Genomic DNA, 12,018 nt, shown 5'->3' with positions numbered 1-12,018 from the left:
CTTTTTACCCCCCCCCCTTGTCGATTAGCCATCCCCTTTTTCCAGCTCCTCACCCGGTTCCCACGCAGCTGTGTCCCCCCCAGGCGGCGCCCCCCCCCCGCCCATCCCACCCCGTACCAGCTCCCCCCTCTCCCCAGCAGCAGCAGCCCAATAATTCCCCCCTCCCACCCTCCCTCCCACCCCCCCCGCTAGATCCCCCACTAGCGTAGTTACACCCCCCATGTTGCTCCCAGAAGTCAGCAAACTCTGGCCGACCTCGGCTTCCCCCCGTGACCTCGGCTCGCACCGTGCGACGCCCCCTCCTTCCTGCTTCCCTATTCCCGCCATGATTATCATAGCGTGGGAACCGAGCCCGCGCTTCCCCCTTGGCCCCGCCCCCAATGGTCAACGCCCCATCTCCTCCACCTCCTTTCCTCCCCCCACCGCCTCCTGTGGAAGAGAGAAAAGTTACCACATCGCAGGATTAATAACATAAACCTCCTCTTTCCCCCCTTTTTACCCCCCTCTTCGCCCCCCATGCTCGCCCCACCACTTTGTTTCAAACGTTCTTTTTTTTTTAATAACCCGCTCATTCCAATTTTTCTTCCACGATAAAAGTCCACGCCTCATCCGCCGTCTCAAAGTAGTGGTGCCTCCCTTGATATGTGACCCACAGTCTTGCCGGTTGCAGCATTCCGAATTTTATCTTCTTTTTGTGAAGCACCGCCTTGGCCCGATTAAAGCTCGCCCTCCTTCTCGCCACCTCCGCACTCCAGTCTTGGTATACGCGGATCACCGCGTTCTCCCACTTACTGCTCCGAGTTTTCTTTGTCCATCTAAGGACCATCTCTTTGTCCTGAAAACGGAGGAATCTCACCACTATGGCTCTAGGAATTTCTCCTGCTCTCGGTCCTCGCGCCATCACTCGGTATGCTCCCTCCACCTCCAGCGGACCCGCCGGGGCCTCCGCTCCCATTAACGAGTGCAGCATCGTGCTCACATATGCCCCGACGTCCGCTCCCTCTGCACCTTCAGGAAGACCAAGAATCCTTAGGTTGTTCCTCCTCGCGTTGTTCTCCAGCGCCTCCAGCCTTTCCACACATCGTTTATGGTGTGCCTCGTGCATCTCCGTCTTCACCACCAGGCCCTGTATGTCGTCCTCATTCTCGGCAGCCTTTGCCTTCACGACCCGAAGCTCTCGCTCCTGGGTCTTTTGCTCCTCCTTTAGCCCTTCGATCGCCTGTAATATCGGGGCCAACAGCTCCTTCTTCATTTCCTTTTTGAGTTCTTCCACGCAGCGTTTCAAAAACTCGTGTTGTTCAGGGCCCCATATTAAACTGCCACCTTCCGACGCCATCTTGGTTTTTGCTTGCCTTCCTTGCCGCTGCTCTAAAGGATCCACCGCAATCCGGCCACCTTCCTCTCCTTTTTTCATCCGGATTCCCTTCTGGTTCACCACACAGTACTTTTAGCCGTTAAAATTGCCGTTGGGGCTCTTATTAAGAGCCCAAAAGTCCGTTCCACCGGGAGCTGCCGAAACGTGCGACTCAGCTGGTCATCGCCGCACCCGGAAGTCGTTCTCTTTATATATTAACGATCTAGATGACGGGATTGGGGGCATTCTGGCTAAGTTTGCCGATGATACAAAGATAGGTGGAGGGGCAGGTAGTATGGAGGAGGTGGGGAGGCTGCAGAAAGATTTAGACAGTTTAGGAGAGTGGCCCAAGAAATGGCTGATGAAATTCAACGTGGGCAAGTGCGAGGTCTTGCACTTTGGAAAAAAGAATAGAGGCATGGACTATTTTCTAAATGGTGGCAAAATTCATAATGCTGAAGTGCAAAGGGACTTGGGAGTCCTAGTCCAGGATTCTCTAAAGGTAAACTTGCAGGTTGAGTACGTAATTAAGAAAGCAAATGCAATGTTGTCATTCATCTCAAGAGGCTTGGAATATAAAAGCAGGGATGTACTTCTGAAGCTTTATAAAGCATTAGTTAGGCCCCATTTAGAATACTGTGAGCAATTTTGGGCCCCACACCTCAGGAAGGACATACTGGCACTGGAGCGGGTCCAGCGGAGATTCACACAGATGATCCCAGGAATGGTAGGCCTAACATACGATGAACGTCTGAGGATCCTGGGATTATATTCATTGGAGTTTAGGAGGTTGAGGGGAGATCTAATAGAAACTTACAAGATAATGAATGGCTTAGATAGGGTGGATGTAGGGAAGTTGTTTCCATTAGCAGGGGAGACTAGGACCCGGAGGCACAACCTTAGGATAAAAGGGAGTCACTTTAGAACAGAGATGAGGAGAAATTTCTTCAGCCAGAGAGTGGTGGGTCTGTGGACTTCATTGCCACAGAGGGCGGTGGAGGCCGGGACGTTGAGTGTCTTTAAGACAGAAGTTGATAAATTCTTGATTTCTCGAGGAATTAAGGGCTATGGAGAGAGAGCGGGTAAATGGAGTTGAAATCAGCCATGATTGAATGGTGGAGTGGACTCGATGGGCCGAATGGCCTTACTTCCGCTCCTATGTCTTATGGTCTTATGGTCTAAGTAGTGAAAGGGATTGGGAGCATGCAGGCGGGGAAGGCCCCGGGACCAGACGGATTCCCAGTTGAATTCTATAAGAAATATTTGGACTTGCTGGCCCCGCTACTGATGAGAACCTTTAATGAGGTGAGGGAAAGGGGGCAGCTGCCCCCGACTATGTCAGAGGCAATGATATCGCTCCTCTTAAAGAAGGAAAAAGACCCGCTGCAATGCGGGTCATACAGGTCCATTTCCCTCCTGAATGTGGATGCTAAGATTCTGGCCAAGGTAATGGCAATGAGGATAGAGGATTGTGTCCCGGGGGTGGTCCATGAGGACCAAACTGGGTTTGTGAAGGGGAGACAGCTAAATACAAATATACGGAGGCTGCTAGGGGTAATGATGATGCCCCCACCAGAGGGGGAAGCGGAGATAGTGGTGGCGATGGATGCCGAGAAAGCATTTGATAGAGTGGGGTGGGATTATTTGTGGGAGGTGTTGAGGAGATTTGGCTTTGGGGACGGGTATATCAGGTGGGTACAGTTGCTGTATAGGGCCCCGATGGCGAGCGTGGTCACGAATGGACGGGGGTCTGACTATTTTCGGCTCCATAGAGGGACAAGGCAGGGATGTCCTCTGTCCCCGTTATTGTTTGCATTGGCGATTGAACCCCTGGCCATAGCATTGAGGGGTTCCAGGAAGTGGAGGGGAGTACTTAGGGGGGGAGAAGAACACCGGGTATCTCTGTATGCGGATGATTTGTTGCCATATGTGGCGGACCCGGCGGAGGGGATGCCAGAGATAATGCAGATACTTGGGGAGTTTGGGGATTTTTCAGGGTATAAACTGAACATGGGGAAAAGTGAGTTATTTGTGGTGCATCCGGGGGAGCAGAGCAGAGAGATAGAGGATTTACCGTTGAGGAAGGTAACAAGGGACTTCCGGTACCTGGGGATCCAGATAGCCAAGAATTGGGGTACATTACGTAGGCTTAATTTAACACGGTTGGTGGAACAGATGGAGGAGGATTTCAAGAGATGGGACATGGTGTCCCTGTCATTGGCAGGTAGGGTGCAGGCGGTTAAAATGGTGGTCCTCCCGAGATTCCTTTTTGTGTTCCAGTGCCTCCCGGTGGTGATCACAAAGGCTTTTTTCAAAAGAATTGAGAAGAGCATTAAGAGTTTTGTGTGGGCTGGGAAGACCCCGAGAGTGACGCAGGGATTCTTGCAGCGTAGTAGGGACAGGGGGGGGCTGGCACTACCGAGCCTAAGTGAGTAATACTGGGCCACCAATGTTTCAATGGTGTGTAAGTGGATGGGAGAAGGGGAGGGAGCGGCGTGGAAGAGATTGGAGAGGGTCTCCTGCAGGGGGACTAGCCTGCAAGCAATGGTGACGGCGCCGTTGCCGTTCTCACCAAAGAAATACACCACAAGCCCGGTGGTGGTGGCTACATTGAAAATTTGAGGGCAGTGGAGACGGCATAGGGGAGGGACGGGAGCTTCGGTGCGGTCCCCGATAAGAAACAATCATAGGTTCGTTCCGGGGAGAATGGATGGGGGATTTGGAGCATGCCAAAGAGCTGGGGTAGTACAACTAAGAGATCTATTTGTAGATGGGACGTTTGCGAGTCTGGGAGCGCTAACGGAGAAATATGGGTTGCCCCAAGGGAATGCATTTCGGTATATGCAATTGAAGGCTTTTGCGAGGCAACAGGTGAGGGAATTCCCGCAGCTCCCGACGCAGGAAGTGCAGGATAGAGTGATCTCAGAGACATGGGTGGGGGACGGTAAGGTGGCGGACATATACAGGGAGATGAGGGACGAGGGGGAGATCATGGTAGGTGAGCTGAAAGGGAAATGGGAAGAAGAACTGGGGGAGGAGATTGAGGAGGGGCTGTGGGCTGATGCCCTACGTAGGGTAAACTCATCGTCCTCGTGTGCCAGGCTAAGCCCGATACAATTTAAGGTGCTACACAGGGCGCATATGGCTGGAGCACGGCTTAGTAAATTTTTGGGGGTAGAGGATAGGTGTGCGAGATGCTCGAGAGGCCCAGCGAATCACACCCACATGTTCTGGTCATGCCCAGCACTACAGGGGTTCTGGGTGGGGGTGGCAAAGGTGCTTTCGAAGGTGGTGGGTGTCCGGGTCGAACCAAGCTGGGGATTGGCTATATTTGGGGTTGCAGAAGAGCCGGGAGTGCAGGAGGCGAGAGAGGCTGACGTGTTGGCCTTTGCGTCCCTTGTAGCCCGGCGCAGGATATTGTTAATGTGGAAGGAAGCCAAACCCCCGGGTGTGGAGACCTGGATAAACGATATGGCAGGGTTTATAAAGTTAGAACGGATTAAGTTCGTGTTAAGGGGTTCGGCTCAGGGGTTCACCAGGCGGTGGCAACCGTTCGTCGACTACCTCACAGAAAGATAGAGGGAATGGAAAAGAAGTAGACAACAGCAGCAACCCGGGGGGGGGGGGTTGTTATTGTATATGTATAGGTATTTGGTATATGTAATTGTATATTGGATTGTTGGATTGTATTTTTGGAGAGTATTTATTTTGGACAAGGCAGTTGCCATTTAGTTTTGCTTTTTGTTTTTGTTTATATATTACTTATTTATTTGTTTAAAACTGGCCACGGTTATTTATATTGCTTTATTGTTGTGTAAAAGAAACACTACGTATTGTTATGTTTGGCCAAAAAACTTGAATAAAATATATATATTTTTTTTAAATATTGATTAATAGAAAAACATATATCCATACGCAGGGACCTGTTCTCTACAAACAAAAGGACCATGCTCAAGCCTTGCACCTTTTTTGAATTAACCCAGAAGCATGGGGAGCCTACAGCGTCCTGTTGCTTTCACCATGGCAACGCTCGGCCACTCAGAGTAGACTTACCAGCCAATCGGCGCCTTTTTTCTCCTGCAGTATAAATTGTTGTGGTCATTTGAAATGCGGCGTTCAAATATTCAAACTTCTTTCCGTGATGTAGATTTGTTAAATTTATTACTCATGGCATCAGGTTCTAGAGATCACCTGCCCGTGATGAAATCTGTTTTACATTTGAAAGAGAATATCCTGAGAAGAGCGTCCTCCTTCATCGCAAGTTAAGATGTGGTTTGTGGAAATAACAAAATCATGGATGGATAGGGAGACGTTCCTTCCTGCAACTCAAAGCTGCTCTCGCTCCGTAAAGGGCTTCCTACTTCTCGCCGCTCATCTCCCGAGCCCCCCGCTCCACCCCTACACACACGCACCCCCTCCCCCCCCCCCCCCCCCCCACCCCCAGCACAACTGGTGGCGGGGGTTGGGGAGTGGGAGAGGCCAGGAGAGGGGCGGCACGATGGCACAGTGGTTAGCACTGTTGCTTCTCAGCTGCAGGATCCCAGGTTCGATTCCGGCTTGGGTCACTATCTGTGCGGAGTCTGCACATTCTCCCCGTGTCTGCGTGGGTTTCCTCCGGGTGCTCCGGTTTCCTCCCACAGTCCAAAGTTGTGCAGGCTAGGTGGATTGGTTATGCTAAATTGCCCTTAGTGTTTAAAAAAAAAGGTTTAGGTAGGATTACTGGGTTACGGAGAGAGGTTGGAGGTGTGGCTTTAGGTCGGGTTCTCATTCCAAGGGCTGGTGCAAACTTGATGGGCCAAATGGCCTCCTTATGCACTGTAAATTCTCTGAAAAAAAATTCTATGAGCGGAGCAGGCAGCGAGTGCACAAGATGGTGAGTGGGAGGCAAGTTGAAAGTGTTGGCATATTTCTTTTATGTTTTCAACTCATTTTATTTTGAAACCTATTTTGTTTATGAAAATAGCAACTCATGATGGACTGTATTTAAATTTACAAGGCAAAATGTTTAAATCTTTTATCTGATGGGGAAGGTCATGGCATCATTCGCCTCTGCCTCCCTCTCTCTAATGAATTTTTAAACGCATGCTTGAGTGTTACGACTATTTGATTCAGCCAACGGCTAGTAATTGAACTTTGTGCTCACATGGCACAAGAAATCTTGTCACGACAACCCTCCAACTGTGCCATCAATCTAGCGTCAATTCCCCTCCCCGAGCCTCAATCTGGGGCCCATGCCCCTCTCTGAGCCTCAATCTGGGGCCCATACCCCTCTCTGAGCCTCAATCTGGTGCCCATGCCCCTCCCCGAACCTCGATCCGGTGCCCATGCCCCTCCTGAGCCTCAATCTAGTGCCCATGCCCCTACCCTGAGCATCAATCTGGTGCCGATTCCCCTTTCCCTACACCTCAACCTGGTGCCCATGCTCCTCACCCAAGGTGTGATCTGATGTCTAGCACCAACAAGATGTTTGGCATTGTAAGTATATAAGAAATATATATCTTGAATTGTATAACTATGTTTTAAGCAGAAACATTATGTTGTGTTTTGGGGGTGGTTCTGTGAATCTCGGGCCCGGGGGTGCTGTGTTGATGGAGTTGGGATTGAGACATGGAGGGTGATGTGCGGGGGGGGGGGGAGGGGGATCCCCTGCTGGAGGAAGTGTTTTGAGGCCCAAACTGAAGGAATTAGCCATTACTCGACAACAGCCTGTCAGTAGAAAGAACATTAGACAAAAGAGCGGGAGATCTGTTAACATCCCTGCTAAGGTTAATTTCCCCATACCTTTGACAAGCTCCGGTTTATAGGCCTTTCTGATGTGTTGTAACAAGCCATTGTAGAAGGTCTCTGACTGCTCAGCTCCCATTGCCAAGTGGAAGTCAGGCTTGTTGCCCTTCAGGACGCATTGCAGTGTGAACTGACTGACGATGAGAATCTCGTACTGCTTGTCCATCACACTCTTACACCAGTGCTTCCCGTTTTCATCCTCAAACAACCTTAAGTTCAGGATCTTGCGAACCCTGATGTAAAAAAAATGGATGATTTAGGAAAACATTCATGGCAAACGGCTCAAAATATTGTCACTAATTCCATAACCTCATTAACCTCATTATTTCTGACGCGGAAGTGTTATTGGAGGTGCAAAGCCCCCTACCATTGCTCTCCAACTAGGAAAATCAGAGCTCCATCCACACACACACACTCGCACCATACACAGACACGCAAGCATCACATGCACACACACGCATCACACGCGCAACTCGCACACACCAGGCACCGCCCACATGCCACACAGTACACACACGCACCACACACATACTTAAAGCAATCAATAATTGAGATATACAGGTTTAAAAAAAAACACTTGCATTTATATCGCTTTTCACTACCTCAGAACAACAGTTTTACTGTAACAAACTCCAGCGGCTAACTTGCACACAAACAGTATCATCTGTTCCTTCTTATGATGTTGGGCAAGGAATAAATGGTGGACAGGACACAAGGGAGAACTTCTTGGTCAAAACAGCAATCCTATCAGCAGCAAATGTAAGGAGCAGCAGGGGTCAGGCAAGGCAGCCGGAGCAGCAGGGCCCAGGCGAGGCAGTCGGAGCAGCAGGGTCCAGGCGAGGCAGCCGGAGCAGCAGGGCCCAGGCGAGGCAGCCGGAGCAGCAGGGTCCAGGCGAGGCAGCCGGAGCAGCAGGGCTCAGACGAGGCAGCCGGAGCAGCAGGGCCCAGGCGAGGCAGCCGGAGCAGCAGGGTCCAGGCGAGGCAGCCGGAGCAGCAGGCCCCAGGCGAGGCAGCCAGAGCAGCAGGGCCCAGGCGAGGTAGCCGGAGCAGCAGGGTCCAGGCGAGGCAGCCGGAGCAGCAGGTCCCAGGTGAGACAACCGGAGCAGCAGGCCCCAGGCGAGGCAGCCAGAGCAGCAGGGTCCAGGCGAGGCAGCCGGAGCAGCAGGCCCCAGGCGAGGCAGCCGGAGCAGCAGGCCACAGGCGAGGCAGCCGGAGCAGCAGGCCACAGGCGAGGCAGCCGGAGCAGCAGGCCCCAGGCGAGGCAGCCGGAGCAGCAGGCCCCAGGCGAGGCAGCCGGAGCAGCAGGGCCCAGGCGAGGCAGCCGGAGCAGCAGGGCCCAGGCGAGGCAGCCGGAGCAGCAGGGCCCAGGCGAGGCAGCCGGAGCAGCAGGCCCCAGGAGAGGCAGCCGGAGCAGCAGGGCCCAGGCGAGGCGGCCGGAGCAGCAGGGCCCAGGCGAGGCAGCCGGAGCAGCAGGCCCCAGGCGAGGCAGCCGGAGCAGCAGGGCCCAGGCATGGCAGCCGGAGCAGCAGGGCCCAGGAGAGGCAGCCGGAGCAGCAGGGCTCAGACGAGGCAGCCGGAGCAGCAGGGCCCAGGCTAGGCAGCCGGAGCAGCAGGCCCCAGGCGAGGCAGCGGGAGCAGCAGGACACAGGCGAGGCAGCCGGAGCAGCAGGGTCCAGGCGAGGCAGCCGGAGCAGCAGGCCCCAGGCGAGGCAGCGGGAGCACCAGGGTCCAGGCGAGGCAGCCGGAGCAGCAGTCCCTAGGCGAGGCAGCCGGAGCAGCAGGGCTCAGACGAGGCAGCCGGAGCAGCAGGCCCCAGGCGAGGCAGCCGGAGCAGCAGGCCCCAGGCGAGGCAGCGGGAGCAGCAGGCCACAGGCGAGGCAGCCGGAGCACCAGGGTCCAGGCGAGGCAGTCGGAGCAGCAGTCCCTAGGCGAGGCAGCCGGAGCAGCAGGGCCCAGGCGAGGCAGCCGGAGCAGCAGGGCCCAGGCGAGGCAGCCGGAGCAGCAGGCCACAGGCGAGGCAGCCGGAGCAGCAGGGCCAAGGCGAGGCAGCCGGAGCAGCAGGGCCCAGGCGAGGCAGCCGGAGCAGCAGGGTCCAGGCGAGGCAGCCGGAGCAGCAGGGCCCAGGCGAGGCAACCGGAGCAGCAGGGCCCAGGCGAGGCAGCCGGAGCAGCAGGGTCCAAGCAAGGCAGCCGGAGCAGCAGGGCTCAGACGAGGCAGCCGGAGCAGCAGGGCCCAGACGAGGCAGCCGGAGCTGCAGGGCCCAGGCTAGGCAGCCGGAGCAGCAGGGACCAGGCGAGGCAGCCGCAGCAGCAGGCCCCAGGCGAGGCAGCCGGAGCAGCAGGGCCCAGGCAAGGCAGCCAGAGCAGCAGGCCCCAGGCGAAGCAGCCGGAGCAGCAGGCCCCAGGCGAGGCAGCCGGAGCAACAGGGCCCAGGCGAGGCAGCCGGAGCAGCAGGGCCCAGGCGAGGCAGCCGGAGCAGCAGGGCCCAGGCGAGGCAGCCGGAGCAGCAGGCCCCAGGCGTGGCAGTCGGAGCAGCAGGGCCCAGGCGAGGCAGCCGGAGCAACAGGTCCCAGGTGAGGCAGCCGGAGCAGCAGGGTCCAGGCGAGGCAGCCGGAGCAGCAGGGCCCAGGCGAGGCAGCCGGAGCAGCAGGCCCCAGGCGAGGCAGCCGGAGCAGCAGGGCCCAGGTGAGGCAGCCGGAGCAGCAGAGCCCAGGCTAGGCAGCCGGAGCAGCAGGGCCCAGGCTAGGCAGCCGGAGCAGCAGGGACCAGGCGAGGCAGCCGCAGCAGCAGGGTCCAGGCGAGGCAGCCAGAGCAGCAGGGCCCAGGCGAGGCAGCCGGAGCAGCAGGGCCCAGGCGAGGCAGCCGGAGCAGCAGGGCCCAGGCGAGGCAGCCGGAGCAGCAGGCCCCAGGCGAGGCAGCCGGAGCAGCAGGGCCCAGGCGGAGCAGCAGGGCCCAGGCAAGGCAGCCGGAGCAGCAGGCCCCAGGCGAGGCAGCCGGAGCAGCAGGCCCCAGGCGAGGCAGCCGGAGCAGCAGGGCCCAGGCTAGGCAGCCGGAGCAGCAGGGCCCAGGCGAGGCAGCCGCAGCAGCAGGGCCCAGGCGTGGCAGCCGGAGCAGCAGGGCCCCTGCGAGGCAGCCGGAGCAGCAGGGCCCAGGCGAGGCAGCCGGAGCAGCAGGGTCCAGGCGAGGCAGCCGGAGCAGCAGGGCCCAGGCGAGGCAGCCGGAGCAGCAGGGCCCAGGTGAGGCAGCCGGAGCAGCAGAGCCCAGGCTAGGTAGCCGGAGCAGCAGGGCCCAGGCGAGGCAGCCGGAGCAGCAGGGCCCAGGCGAGGCAGTCGGAGCAGCAGGGTCCAGGCGAGGCAGCCGGAGCAGCAGGGCCCAGGCGAGGCAGCCGGAGCAGCAGGGTCCAGGCGAGGCAGCCGGAGCAGCAGGGCTCAGACGAGGCAGCCGGAGCAGCAGGGCCCAGGCGAGGCAGCCGGAGCAGCAGGGTCCAGGCGAGGCAGCCGGAGCAGCAGGCCCCAGGCGAGGCAGCCAGAGCAGCAGGGCCCAGGCGAGGTAGCCGGAGCAGCAGGGTCCAGGCGAGGCAGCCGGAGCAGCAGGTCCCAGGTGAGACAACCGGAGCAGCAGGCCCCAGGCGAGGCAGCCAGAGCAGCAGGGTCCAGGCGAGGCAGCCGGAGCAGCAGGCCCCAGGCGAGGCAGCCGGAGCAGCAGGCCACAGGCGAGGCAGCCGGAGCAGCAGGCCACAGGCGAGGCAGCCGGAGCAGCAGGCCCCAGGCGAGGCAGCCGGAGCAGCAGGCCCCAGGCGAGGCAGCCGGAGCAGCAGGGCCCAGGCGAGGCAGCCGGAGCAGCAGGGCCCAGGCGAGGCAGCCGGAGCAGCAGGGCCCAGGCGAGGCAGCCGGAGCAGCAGGCCCCAGGAGAGGCAGCCGGAGCAGCAGGGCCCAGGCGAGGCGGCCGGAGCAGCAGGGCCCAGGCGAGGCAGCCGGAGCAGCAGGCCCCAGGCGAGGCAGCCGGAGCAGCAGGGCCCAGGCATGGCAGCCGGAGCAGCAGGCCCCCGGAGAGGCAGCCGGAGCAGCAGGGCTCAGACGAGGCAGCCGGAGCAGCAGGGCCCAGGCTAGGCAGCCGGAGCAGCAGGCCCCAGGCGAGGCAGCGGGAGCAGCAGGACACAGGCGAGGCAGCCGGAGCAGCAGGGTCCAGGCGAGGCAGCCGGAGCAGCAGGCCCCAGGCGAGGCAGCGGGAGCACCAGGGTCCAGGCGAGGCAGCCGGAGCAGCAGTCCCTAGGCGAGGCAGCCGGAGCAGCAGGGCTCAGACGAGGCAGCCGGAGCAGCAGGGCCCAGGCGAGGCAGCCGGAGCAGCAGGCCCCAGGCGAGGCAGCGGGAGCAGCAGGCCACAGGCGAGGCAGCCGGAGCACCAGGGTCCAGGCGAGGCAGTCGGAGCAGCAGTCCCTAGGCGAGGCAGCCGGAGCAGCAGGGCCCAGGCGAGGCAGCCGGAGCAGCAGGGCCCAGGCGAGGCAGCCGGAGCAGCAGGCCACAGGCGAGGCAGCCGGAGCAGCAGGGCCAAGGCGAGGCAGCCGGAGCAGCAGGGCCCAGGCGAGGCAGCCGGAGCAGCAGGGTCCAGATGAGGCAGCCGGAGCAGCAGGGCCCAGGCGAGGCAACCGGAGCAGCAGGGCCCAGGCGAGGCAGCCGGAGCAGCAGGGTCCAAGCAAGGCAGCCGGAGCAGCAGGGTCCAGGCGAGGCAGCCGGAGCAGCAGGGCTCAGACGAGGCAGCCGGAGCAGCAGGGCCCAGACGAGGCAGCCGGAGCTGCAGGGCCCAGGCTAGGCAGCCGGAGCAGCAGGGACCAGGCGAGGCAGCCGCAGCAGCAGGCCCCAGGCGAGGCAGCCGGAGCAGCAG

The 12,018-nt window shown here is 58.9% G+C and overlaps 1 protein-coding gene across 1 annotated transcript in view; it reads right to left on the bottom strand.

Annotated features, from left to right (window-relative positions):
- The window catches only part of dtd1 (D-aminoacyl-tRNA deacylase 1), a 202,329-nt gene that overhangs the window by 148,371 nt on the left and 41,940 nt on the right, over positions 1–12,018 (bottom strand). The window contains exon 3 of the mRNA XM_072504096.1: positions 7,136–7,371. Within this exon, the coding sequence (XP_072360197.1) occupies positions 7,136–7,371 (236 nt within the window). The remainder of the gene's footprint in view (positions 1–7,135; positions 7,372–12,018) is intronic.

This window comes from Scyliorhinus torazame, chromosome 1, assembly GCF_047496885.1.
Source record: "Scyliorhinus torazame isolate Kashiwa2021f chromosome 1, sScyTor2.1, whole genome shotgun sequence".
NCBI lineage: Eukaryota > Metazoa > Chordata > Chondrichthyes > Carcharhiniformes > Scyliorhinidae > Scyliorhinus > Scyliorhinus torazame.
Note: the sequence above shows the minus strand (reverse complement) of the source record. Positions and strands in the feature narration are given on the sequence as shown.